Source organism: Enhydra lutris, unplaced genomic scaffold, assembly GCF_002288905.1.
Source record: "Enhydra lutris kenyoni isolate GAN:26980312 unplaced genomic scaffold, ASM228890v2 scaffoldscaffold10, whole genome shotgun sequence".
NCBI lineage: Eukaryota > Metazoa > Chordata > Mammalia > Carnivora > Mustelidae > Enhydra > Enhydra lutris.
In genome coordinates, this window is record NW_019154094.1 from 12,131,421 (window position 1) to 12,145,207 (window position 13,787).

At 39.9% G+C, this 13,787-nt stretch overlaps 1 protein-coding gene across 1 annotated transcript in view; it reads left to right on the plus strand.

Annotated features, from left to right (window-relative positions):
- Positions 1 to 13,787, plus strand: part of LOC111144138 (calcium voltage-gated channel auxiliary subunit alpha2delta 3) — an 868,443-nt gene that overhangs the window by 341,440 nt on the left and 513,216 nt on the right. Inside the window, exon 5 of the mRNA XM_022498297.1 lies at positions 9,051 to 9,213. Coding sequence (XP_022354005.1) covers positions 9,051 to 9,213 — 163 coding nt within the window. The remainder of the gene's footprint in view (positions 1 to 9,050; positions 9,214 to 13,787) is intronic.

The window sequence follows — 13,787 nt, forward strand, 5'->3', positions numbered from 1 at the left end:
CATGACCCTGCAATTGCACTATTGGGTATTTACCGTAAAGATACAGATGTAGTGAAAAGAAGGGCCGTATGTAGCCCAATGTTCATAGCAGCAATGGCCACAGTCGCCAAACTGTGGAAAGAACCAAGATGCTCTTCAATGGACAAATGGATAAAGAAGATATGGTCCATATATACAATGGAGTATTATGCTTCCATCAGAAAGGATGAATACCCAACTTTTGTATCAACATGGATGGGACTGGAAGAGATTATGCTGAGTGAAATAAGTCAAGCAGAGAGAGTCAATTATCATATGGCTTTGCTTATTTGTGGAGCATAAGGAATAACATGGAGAACATGGGGAGATGGAGAGGAGAAGGGAGTTGGGGGAAATTGGAGGGGGAGATGAAGCATGAGAGACTGTGGACTCTGAGAAACAAACTGAGGGTTTTGGAGGGGAGGGAGGTGGGAGGTTGGGTGAGCCTGGTGGTGGGTATTATGGAGGGCATGTATTGCATGGAGCACTGGGTGTGGCGCCTAAACAATGAATTCTGGAGCACTGAAAAGAAATTTAAAAAAATAAATAAAAATTTAAAAAATCTTTTGTGACTTAATTTTTTTATTGAAACATAAATTTCTATGTAGTAAAATACACAGCTCTTTAGCAAATAATTCAGTGAGTACTGACAAATGAATATACCTGAGTAATTCATACCTCATCAAGATATAGAACATTTCCAACAACCCAGAATGTTCTCTCATGTCTCTTTGAAGTGGAAACCCCCCTCCCCTCGGAGAAGCAAATTACGTGGCTCTCACTATTGAATAATAATTTTGCCTGTTTAGAACTTCATATAAATGGGATTGCACATATGTTCATTTTTTGTTTCTGGTTTGTTTCACTCAAGATGTTTGTTAAAACCAACCATATTTTGAGTGTATAGTAGTTTTTTCCCTAGTAATAATCCACTACATGAATATATCACAGATTTATTTATCCTTTCATCTATCGATGGACAGTGGGCTTCTAGTTTTTGGCTATTGTAAATGGGGCTTCCTTGAACATTCACACCACATTTTCGTGGCTATATTTCCATTGGATAGATACCTAGGGGTGGAATTATTGGATCATAGGGTAGATAAAAGAACTGGTAAAATGGTTTTCCAAAGTTTTTTTAATATTTCCATGAGTAATGTATAGGATTTCTGCTTACTCTGCATTCTTGCCAACATTTAGTATTTTCAGAAATTTTAATGTTAGCTATGCTAGTGAATGTAAAATTGCATCTGGTTGGACTTTTAGTTTGAGTTTCCCTGATGACTAATCTCGTTGAACCCTCTTTGGCTTGCATATTAGTCATTCATACACTTTCTTTGGAAGGTGTTCAAATCTTTTGCCTTATATTTTCTTTTTCTTTTTTTTTAGAGATGGGGAGAGAGAGAGGAGTGGGGAGGGGCAGCCGAAGGGGGGGAGAGAGAGAATCGTAAGCAGGCTCCGTGCTCCCCACGGAGCCCAACACAAGGCTTGATCTCACAACCCTGAGATCACAGCCTGCACACAAATCAAGAGTTGGACACTTAACTGACTGAGCCACCTAGGTGCCCCAGCTGCCTTATATTTTCACTGATGTTTTGAGTTATAGGAATTCTTTACATATTCTGGGCATAAGTCATTGGTCAGATGTGTATTATGAATTGTTTTTCCTCAATTATGGTTTTTCTATTTCTTTTAATAATAGTGAATTTAATGATTAAGATTTTTGAAAATTTTAAAGTCTAAATTATCGATTTTTAAAATTGTTTAGAAGGTCCTCAGTCTCATAAAATTGTTTAAGTGTTTTGTATGTCCTAAGAAGTCATTGCCTACCTGAAGACTACAAAGAAATTTATCTTTTTTTTTTTTTTGAGAAGTAGTACAGGTTTGTTTTTTTTTTTTTTTTGAGAAGTATTACATCAAACTCTGTCATCCATCTTGAATTACTATGTATGTGTTGTGAATTAGGTGTGAGGGTGTTGTTTTCATATGCTTAGTCATTTGTCCCAGCACAATTCGTTGAAAATATTTTCCCCATTCAATTATGTAGGCACCTTCATTGAAACTCAGTTAACTCTGTGTGTATGGCTTAATTTTTGGATTCTCTATGCTGCATTATCTGTTTGTCTATTCTAATGCCAATACCACACTGTTTTGATTAATTACATGTATAGTAAGACTTAAAATCAGGAAATGTGACTCCTTGGATGATTTTTTTCTTTTTCAAAATTGTTTTTCATATTCTAGATCTCTTTCATTTCTGTATAAAATTTATAATTAACTTGGCACCTCCTAGAAAAAACCCACTGAGATTTTGATTGGGATTTCATTGAATTTTTAGATCAATTTGGGAAGAATTAACATCTTAATACCAAGTTCTCTAATCCTTAAATAAGGCATCTCTTACCATCTGTGTAAACCTGTTTAAATTTCTCATAGCAATACTTTGTAGGTTTTAGTATACAGGTATTACACATAATTTTAAAAATTTATACTTAAGGATTTCATGTTTTTTATACTATTGTAAATGTTACTGTTCTTTCAATTTCAAATTCCAATTGTTCTTTGTTAGTCTATTAAAATATAGTTCATTTTTGTATATTGATCTTATATCATGTGATCTTGCAAAGTAAACTCACTGGTTGTAATAGATTATGTGGATTCCTTAGGGTTTTCTAACATAGATAGTCGTGTTATCTGCAAATAAAGACAGCTTTTTCCTATCCAATTCCTAAGGCATCCATCCATCCATTCATTCATTTATTCATTCGTCTTACTCTAATTACTGGGACCACCAGTACAATGTTGCATAGAAATGGTAACCCATCCTTGCCTTGTTCTAGATCCAGGGGGGAGAATATTCAGTGTTTCATAAGAAATATAATATCAGCTATAGGTTTTTTTGTAAGGTGTTCTTTATTAGATTGAGGACATTTTATGCTATGTCAAATTTCCTATAAATTTTTATGATGAGCAGAAATTGAATTCTTTCAAATGTTTTTTCCGCATTGATTTGGTAATGTGATTTTTTTCTTCTTCATTCTTTTAATGTGGTGAACTGTGTTGATTGATTTTTCAGATTAACCAACCTTGAATTCCTAGTATAAGTATAGCTTAGTCATGATGTATTATCCTTTTAATTATAGTTGGATTTGATTCAGTATTGTATTAGCATTTTTTCCTCTAGGTTAATGAGAGATATTGGTGTATAACATATATATTTTTAAGGATTTCATTTATTAATATGAGGAAGAGAGAGAGAGAGCACAAGTGAAGGGCAAGGGCAGAGGAAGGGAGAAGCAGGCTTCCTGCTGAGCAGAGAGCCCAATGTGGGTCTTGATCCCAGGACCCTGGGATCATGACCTGAGTTGAAGGTAGACACTAAACTGACTGAGCCACCCACTTGCCCCTGTAATATATTCTTTTTAAATGTTCATGTCTGATTTGGATTCAGAGTTATGCTACCCTCATTAAATAAGTTGAGAAATAGTTGCTATAAGATAGTTCTTTTTTTTTCCTTATACATTTGATAGAATTCATCATGTAAGGCATCTGAGCCTAGAGCTATTTATTTTAGCATGGCTAGTAATTGTAATAGTAATAGTAATGGCTGTATATATAAAGCCAGTCATATTTTATATTTCTTTTTGTGTCCATTTTGGTAGTTTATATGTTTCAGGGAATTGGCACTTAAGTTATCAAATATTAGCATTAAGTCGTTTGTAAGTTTGTAATATTTCCTTATCCTTTCATTATCTGTAGGATCTATAATGTTGTTTCTTCTTTTATTCATAGTACTAGTATTTTGTACTTTCTTACATTTTTCTTCATCAGTCTAGCTAGGGTTTTAAAATTTCATTAATCCTTTTAATGAACCAAATTTTGATATCTTTGATTTTTTTCCCATTATTTTTTCTATTTTTATAATTTCTGCTTTTATCTCTATTATTTCATTCCTTCTTTTAACATTGAGTTTCATTTCCTCTTTTTCTGTCTTTTTACAGGAATATCTTAGACTATTCATCTTAAAGTTTTCTACTTTTCTATTATAAGACTTTAAATTTGTAAATTTTTCTCTAAACTCTGCATTTCTCTAAACTGCTACATCTGGCAAATATTGTTTTTTTTTTTCATTACCATTCATTTCACAATATTTTCCAATTTCTCATGTCATTTTTCTTCCTTGACTCATGTATTATGAAATAGTGTGCTGTTTAATTTCCAAATCTTTGGGGTTTTTCTAGATACCATCTTTTCTTAGGTATCATTGATATTTTTCATGTCATTATCATATAATGACCTCTAAAATGAGCCCATTGTTATCAGAGAACATACTATGTGGGTTTTAGCTATTTTAAACTGACTGAGACTTGTTTGGTAGCCTAGTGTGTAATCTGGAAAAGAATGTGTGCTCTTCAGTTGTTAGGTATAGAATTCTATAAATTCAATGAGGTTATGTTGGTAGGTAGTGTTGTTCCATGACCACCCCCCAGTAAATGTCCTTAGCACTGTGTCTTTATCAAGCCTTCTGGTGGGCAGCTTTGCAAATGTGTTGTCACAGTTAATTGCTGGAAGTATTAGGGCATCTTATGTGATTGCCCCAGAAGATAACTCTTGGAAATCTGAATCTGGATTCCTGGGGACTTTATCCCATGTGGCCTCTTGGCTGATTTGCTTAAATATTTTCACTGTAAGGAATCTTTTCAAAAAACCAACTTTGGTTTCATTCATTTTTCTCTATTGATTTCCTGTTTTCAATTTCGTTGACTTCTGCTCAGCAAATAAAACAGTTTGATTTTTTTCTTCTGGTTATTTTGGATTTAATTTGCTCTTCTTTTTTTAGCTTTCTAAAGTATAAACTTAGATGATTATTTTCCTTTATTAGGAACATTTGTTTAATGTATAAATTTTCTTCTAAGTTCTGCTTTTGCTATGTCTCACAAATTTAGTAAGTTTTATTTTAACTTTTAGTTTATAATTTCTCAAGACTTCTTTTTTGAACTATGTGTTATTTAGAAGTATGCTCTTTGCTCTCTAAATATTTTGGGATTTGTCCAGCTATCCTTTTGTTATTGATGTCCAGTTTAATTCCGGTATAATATAGAAGAAGAAACTGTATGATTCCTATTCTTTTAAATTTGTTAAGGTGTGCTTTATGGCCCAGAATGTGATCTGTCTTGGTGATTGTTCCATGAGAGCTTAAGAAGAATGTATATTCTATTGTTGGATGAAGTATTCTATATATGTCAATTAGATCTCATTGATGGGGTTATTCAGTTTAACTAGATTTTTACCAATTTTCTGCTTGCTGGATTAGTCAGTTAGTGATAGAGGGGTATTGAAGTATTCAAACATAATACTGAATTCATTTATTTCTCCTTGTAGTTCTATCAGTTTTTACCTCACGTATTTTAACACTCTGTTGGTAGTGTATACATGTTAAGAATTGTTATGTCTTCCTGGAGAATTGACCCTTTTATCATTATGTAATGCCCATCTTTTTCCCTAATAAGTTGCCTTACTTTGAAGTCAGCTTGGTCTGAAATTAACATGTCTACTCTTTCTTTTGATTAGTGTTGCAATGGTATATCTTTCTCTGTCTCTTTACTTCTAATCTATCTGTTCTTTATATATACAGTGAGTTTCTTGTAGAAAACATACAGTACGGTCTTGTTTTTTCATCTACTTTTAGTTTTTGCTTTTTAATTAGTGTATTTAGACCATTCACATTTAAAGTGATTATCAATATAGCTGGATTAGTATTACCATATTTGAACATGTTTTTTATTTGATGATCTTGTCTCTCTTCCTCCCTCCTTCGTTCCTGCCTGTCTTCTACTCTTTCTTTGCCTTTTCTGGATTTAATTAATTATGTATTATTATATGTAACATATATTTATATATATATTTGCCTTTTCTGGATTTAATTATTATTAATTAATTAATTAACACTATATATAATTACATATTATTATATATTATTATTATTAGTTAATATTAAAATAAATATTTTTTGCCTTTTCTGGATTTAATTAATTTTTCTTCTTGCTTAGCATGTGAATTATACTTCCTTTGAATATTATTTTAGTGGTTACCTCATAGTTTGCAATATACCTTTACAACTAATTCAAGTCCAATTTCAAATAGTCCTGTACCACTTCATGGGTACTGTAGGTAGCTTTTAACAGTATTCCCAGTTCCCCACTCTTGTTCCAACAGTGTTGTAATTCCTTTCACTTATCCATAAAGTATAATTACCCAACAATTTGTATTATTATTTTGAATGAACTTATCTGTTAGGTCAGTTAGGAATAAAAAAAATGATTTCTAAATCATTGATTTCTGCTCTTATCTTTATTATTTCTCTTCTCCTGCTGGATTTAAGTTTATGCACTGTTCTTTTTCCAGCTTCTTTAGGTGTAAGGTTAGATTGTGTATTTAAGACTTGTAGTTTCTTTTTATTTTTTTAGAAGATTTTATTCATTTATTTGACAGAGAGACAGAGATCACAAGCAGGCAGAGAGGCAGGCGGAGAGAAAGGAGGAAGCAGGCTTCCCGCTGAGCAGAGAGCCCGATGTGGGGCTTGATCCCAGGATCCTGAGACCATGACCTGAGCCGAAGGCAGAGACTTAACCCACTGAACCATCCAGGCACCTCTAAGACTTGTAGTTTCTTGAGAAAGGCCTGTATTGCTATATACTTCCTTCATAGATCTGCCTTTGCTTCATCCCAAAGGTTTTGAACACTTGTATTTTCATTTTCATTTTTTTCCATGAATTTTTTCAATTCTTCTTTAATTTCCTGGTTGACCCATTCATTCTTTAATAGGATGCTCTCTAGCCTCCTGTATTTGAGTTCTTTCCAACTTTCCTCTTGTGATTGAGTTTGAGTTTTAAAGCACTGTGGTCTGAAAATATGCATGGCATAATCTCAGTCTTTTTGTTATATCCAACGGATGAATCATTAAATTCTACTTCTGAAACTAATAAAAAAAAGAATAAGAAAATGATTATTTTATTTTACTTTCATTTATTCCTGCTGTAACAGTCTTCTTTAGGTAGATCAGTTTCTGACCTATAACATTTTCATTTTCTTAAAGGACTTTTCATATTTTTTGCAAGGCAAGTCTAGTCCCAAAAAATTTCTTCAAACTTTGTTTATACGAAAAGATATTTAGTCTCTTTCCATTTTGAAAGACAATTTTTCTGGATACAGAATTCTAGGTTGGTGGGCCTTTTCTCCGAACACTAAGTATTTTACTCCACTGTCTTCTTGCTTGCCTAGTTTCTGAAGAGAAAGCCGATATAATCCTTATCCTTGTTCTTCTAAGACCCCCCACCCCCATTTCTGACTTTTAAAAGATTTTCTTTTTGTCTTTGTTGTTGTTGTTTTTTCAGTTAGGTATTATATGCTGACGCGTACATTTCTTTATGTTCATGCACTTCGTGGTCTTCGAGGTTTTTGCATCTGTGGTTTGGCGTGCGCCATTAATTTTGGAAAATTCTTAGCCATTATCACTTCAGATATTTCTTCTGTTCCTTTCTCTCTTTCTTCTCCTTCTGCTAATCCCATTACATATCTCTTACTTTTTTGTAATCGTACCACAGTTCTTGAATGTTCCATTCCCTCTTTTTTTTTTCTTTGCTTTTCAGATTAGAAAGTGTCTTTTGACATATCTCCAAGTTCACTCATTATGTTCTTGGCTATGTTCAGTCTGTTGATGAGCCATCAAAGGCATTCCTCATTTCTGTTATAGTGTTTTTGATTTCTTGCATTTCCTTTTGATTCTTTCTTAGAATATCCATCTCTCTGTTTCTTATCCATCTGTTCTTACCTGTTTTGTACTTTTCTATTCATGCCCTTACCATATTAATCATAGTTCTTTTAAATTCTCAGTCTGCTAAATCCAATACACTTGCCATCTTGGAATACTGCTCAGTAGATAAGCACACAGACTCTGGAAGTAGACGGCCTGTGTTTGAATTCTGGCTCTGCTCATCATCTGTGTAGTCTTTCACAATGTACCTCTGTTCTTTCTACCTCCGTTTCTTCATTGCTGAAGTGGGACTCCTCACAAAACCTACCTCATAGAATTGTTAGGAGAAATGAAGCACATGAAAAGCACTTTGGGGGAGCCTGGGTGACTCAGTCAACTAAGCATCTGACTCTTGATTTCCACTCAGGTCATGATCTCAGGGTTATGGGATCAAGCGCTGCGTTGGGCTCTGTGCTGAGCATGGAACCTGCCTAGGGATCTCTCTCTTCCTCAGCTCCTCCCCACCCAGATAAATAAATAAAACTCTTAGAATAATGTCTGTCACAAAGTAGGCCTTCTGTGTATATTAGATGATGATGATCATGACCGTGATGAGGTTGATGATGAAATAGCCATTTGTGCCATATGCCAGCACACTCCCATGTGAGGCCCATGACCTGTGTTGTCTCCTCTGCCTGGGGTGCTTCTCCCCAGATGCCCACATAGCTTGTTCCTCCTGTCCTTCGGTCTCTGCCTGAGTGTCCCCATAGCACTGAGACCTTTCCTGAGCACCTTCTGGTATATAAACCAGCCCTTCTGCTGCTGTTCTCCCTGCCTTCCCCGGCTTTGCTATTTTCCCTAACAAGTATGGTTATAAGACACATTACAGGTTTACTTGTTTTTTTTGTTGTTGTTGTTGTTGACTTCATAGTCTCCTTCAACTTAAATGTCATCTCCTTCAACTTAGGGGTAAGGTTTGTCTTCAAAATTTAAAGAATTAAAATATCCTTAGGGCAGTTTTCTCTAGTTATAAAAAGAACTACTCTGCAGCTCCTTACAATGTTTTGAAGAATATTTAATGACATTGAGAAATATTTATCTGGTGCTATCACGCCTGTGCAGGATCAGCCACAGATGACAGGGAAGACTAAAGGAGATAATGTGACTAAGGCAGGGTCCACGCCTGTAGGGGACACCCCGCAGCCTGTGCCCAGGTCTGTCTGAGTTCACAGCCTCCGGCCCTAAGCCACAAGTAATGCTTTTTGACTTTCTCTTTCAGTATGAATACTTCAATGCTGTGCTGATAAACGAAAGGGACAAAGATGGGAATTTTTTGGAGCTGGGGAAGGAATTCATCTTAGCCCCAAATGACCATTTTAATAATTTGCCTGTGAACATCAGTCTGAGTGACGTCCAAGTGCCCACGAACATGTACAACAAAGGTAAGACTCATTGCTGGCGCTCCTTGTAGAGGGTGGCGAGCAGAGGGTACAAGGGACGGCTCCGGCTGGTTTGGGGTAGTGTGTTTTTTGAAAAATACCGTTACAAGCTGGGTGTGTCAGCATCAGCGGGATAGGTGAGGTGTGCCTGTTCTGCCTGGAGACGGCTTGCTATTGTCCCAGCTGGTGTTCGCATCAAGCCATCTAACATGTAATCCAGGGGCTGGCAAGCCTTTTCTGTGAAGGGCCAGCTACTAACTAACTTAGGCTGTGCGGGCCACAGTGTCTCTGTTGTAGCTCCTCAGCTCTGCTCTTCTGGCACAAAGGTAGCCTTAGACACCGCATCAATCAGTGGCTACGGCCGTGTGCCAGGCCACCTTTTTATCTACCAAAATAGATGGCTGGGTTTGACCCGCAGGCTGTAGTTTATGACCCCTGCTGTAGTCTTGTTCTCTTCTCTTCCATTCCTTATCATGCTTTTATGGGTTTGGAAGCCCCCGGGGTTGCAACAGAATCAGCTGTTGTCTTTTCTTGGAGTACAAAGCAGGATGGACCTCTGTGGGGGCCCCCTGTTTCAGGCTTGAATGGAGAATCCACTCAAATCCAGTCTTCTCATAGACCCCCAGTTCTTTCCCCCAAATTCTCATCTGCCCGTGCGAGCTGGGATTGTAATGGCTGGGGATGGGGCTCTGGCCTCAGACTGTCTCTGGTTGGTCCCGCATTCCATCTCTTACTGGCTGTGCCTTTCATGCACCCCCTTGTCTCTTTAGAATTCCGTTTCCACATATCTAGGATGTGGATAATAATTGTGTCCACTGCATGGGGTGATTGTGAGGGCCACACCTCATAAGTCGGTGGGAATGTTGCGTTCAAGTGGAGCATGTTGCCCTCTTTATCCTCACCGTCAAAGAGTAGGACTTTGCTTTGCTTTGTCACACCTGACCAACAAAGAGCCATCCTCCCCAAAATAAATCGGAAAGCCATGGCATCTTCAAAGCAAAATGCTGCCCCGTTGTCTGTCAAGGTTTCAAAGACAGGGGGAGCCGGTTTCCTCCCTCCCCCACCACCCCTAGTTTCAGCGTCATATCCAGAGTGCAGTGGTCAGGAGAAGAGCTCTGGGTATGAGTCCCACTCTTCCCCTTGCTGGCTCTGGGATACTGACGAGGAAACTTTGTCTCTCCAAGCCTCGGTTTCCCATCCTGTAAGAGAGGGATAAGGCTACCACCTCCTTCTGGGGTTATTGCAAGGCTACGGAGTGAAGTATGCACAGCTTTAGCAATAAGATTTGCTCCCAGAAAGCACTCAGTGCATTTGAGCTGCCATGGTTATTACTGGAAATACCGTGAATACACATTGCATTTCTAAATTATCCTAGGTCACCATTTCAAGAGCTTGGTCAATGATTAAAGAGTTCCCAGCTCACGGCCTGAAACACTCTTGTGCTTCTCTGTTGTGCCTGGATACCTAATGTCTCCCTTCCCGGGTTACCCGTTACCTATGCTTAAAATTTAGAGGAGGCAGTATCCTATCCATGAACGTCTCTGTTGGTTATTGGGGACCCCATGGTGAACCAAGCACAGCCCCTCCCTCAAGAGGGCCACAGTTTATTTGGGGGAACAGGTAGGTAAAGAGATCAGTAGAACACCCTGTGTGTCACCTGCTGGCCACAGTTACAGACAGTGGGGGGCAGCGGGAGCTCCAAGGAGGGAGCCCGACCATAGACTCACATGGACAGCCATGTATTTATCTCTCTCTCTTCCCTTCTCTCTCTCCGAGAGAATGATGCCGATCTGAACCGTCTCTCGTGGGTTCTGGACTGGACCGTGTCCTGTGGCTGAATCCTCACTTTGGACTCTTCCTGAGGGCAGATCCCTGAGGATCCAGGCTCTAGAGGGCTCAGCCCCACCTCGTCGAGTACAGTTTGCTCTAGTCCCCCAGGGTGAGCCTGTCAGCCGAGGAAGGAAACCCCCTTCTGTGTGGTGTGGCTGGAAGAAAGCCATCCTCTCGGCATTAAATGCATTCTCAAGTGAAGATGAGAAATTCACAAGATTTTACAGAGCAATTTCAGACATAAAACAATTGAGACTGATCTTTTAAAATGTGGTAGCTGCTTCAAGGTTGCTCGAGCCATTAGCACCGTTATCGAGATTTAATTGCACCTTGAGCTTTAAAGGCATAATTGTACCTTTCAACGACGGCAGCACGTTAAGGGACTAGCCCTGCTATTGATCATATGGGCTGCAGAGTCAGGGCTCTGAGGCTCACAGAATCCTAACAGATCGCTTGAGCCATGGAACTGGGTAATAATATTTAAAGCCAACCTCCAGGGGTACCTGGATGGCTCAGTGGGTTAAGCCTCTGCCTTCAGCTCAGGTCATGGTCTCAGGGTCCTGGGATCGAGCCCCGCATCAGGCTCTCTGCTCAGTGGGGAGTCTGCTTCCTCCTCTGTCTTCCTGCCTCTCTGCCTACCTGTGATCTCTCTCTTTCTGTCAGGTGAATGAATAAAATCTTTAAAAAAAAAATAAAAAATAAAGCCAACCTCCACAGCCCTTGTGGGACCTGCCTACCACCCCTACCCAGACTCAGTGCTCCCTCAGCGAGGCTGTGGAGTCATGGACCAAGGTCAGCCAGGCGCTGTGTCCTGTTTCTGCCAGCCAAGCAGTGAGTAGCCGCACAAGGGAGAGAGGAAGGGACTTCAGGAAAATTCCTGTCTCCATTCCACCTAATTCAAACCAGCCTTAGTCTTTTTTCTTTTCAAGCTGCAGAAATGTATTTCATGTTTAGAGGGCCCGCCAGCCCAGATCTGGTTACTGATGACATGTACTCGGAACACATGCTCCAGGCTTGGTCACTGGCTGGCTGTGCCATTCCCGGGTTAGAAATCTTGCCCCAACAAAGGAAACCAATACAGGATATGCTTTCTGGGCCACTTGGACAGAGCAGAGTGGGTACTTAGGAGAGTGGGTACATAGGAGAAGGTCTGATATTTGCCTGGGAGCTGCAGTGCCCTGTGCTTTTGGGCATAATGGCTGGTCATAGCTGAATGTAGCCGGTAAAATCTGTTTTCTGCGATCTGCTCTTCGTCTCCTTGGCCAGGTCAACCTCTGCCTCTGCTCATGGTGCCTTTCTAATGGGCACTACAGGAGACTGGAGCTTCAGAGGTCATGGCCTGGGGGCAGGCGGGCCCACTGACCAGGAAAGTTCAAAGAGCCCCACCCCAGAGTCCTGAGAAATGTGTCTTAGGGTCCCGCTAGCTTCTTCACGAAACCTCTTCTGTAGATGTTTGCTGAGCGGCTGCCTTGGCACCTAGCTGGGGCACCGTGTCATCTGTGACACTCCTGGGAAGACTAGCTGAAGCCCAGAGAGAGGCACTGCCTTGATGAGAAAAGCATGGAGTGTGTGCTTGTGTGCGGACCATCGATGGTCTGCCCGTGGGTTCAGATAATACCAAAGTCAGTTTTATGTCCACCCTGGGCTAAAACGGTGTAAAATACACACACACACACACACACACACACACACACACACACACACACACACCTGGACATGGACACGTACCTACATAGGTCCACCTGTTCGCATGTCTGTATCTACACATGTGTGTTTGTATATGTGTCATGAAACCTACCCCTTTATTCCCTCATGTGCCTCTGCACCCAGAAGAGAGCCCCTCTTCTCATTCACAGTATACCCTACTCTTTCCTCCATTTCTGTTATCCTTGCCTCCCCTTTCCTGCTTACCCAAATGCTCCTCCCAAAAGCCAGCTCAGGAAACCTCTATCATTCACTCTTTCCTTAAGTGACTTCATTTTATTCCTTTGTTCTAGGATTGCTTTGTTCCAGAAGTGCACTGCGTGTCTTGTTGTTGTTATTGTTGTTGTTTGTTTTTTGTTTTTGTTTTTTTTTTTTTCCTTTTCCACTTGGAGTTTTCCGAGGGCAGGGGACTCTGCTGCTTCAACCTGGTGCCCTACTTTCTCCCAACACCATGCTCTTTACTTACTGGGTTTTGCAGAGATGGGGGATGAGCTGGGAGAGAGCAGTGCCCCTGCCTCCTGGGATGTGAGAAGTCAAGCCTGCCTGTAGTGTTCTCATGGTGTTTGCAAGCAACGAAAACATATCCCAGCTGATTTAAATGGAAAAGAAACTTTTTGAAAGGATGTTGGTTGGCTCACAGACTCTCCAAGAAAGCCGGAGAATAAGGCTTGGAAAATGGTGGGGAAGGAGGGCGGCCAGGGGCCAGAGCCACACCCAGAGCCAGCCTGGCAAGGCTCTCGCACCACGGCTTTGCCTCACCAATGCCTCTGTGACTGCGAAAAATGTCTGTGCCCCATTTTCCTCAAACAGACTTCGGAAATGGTCATCCCAGTGGTCTGTCTCAGCGAGTTGCAGTGTGGATGAAGCCTGTAGAAGGACGCCTGGTGTACGGTGACCACCCGGTGCCCGAGCTTGAGCAAGTTTCCCTTCCCCTCCCACCCTCAGGATCCTTAGCTATAAGATGGGTATAATATCAATATTGACCTTCTGGGATTTGCGGTGAGCACTGTAAGAATAATGCCCGTGTGGGCTGGGGAGCAGTG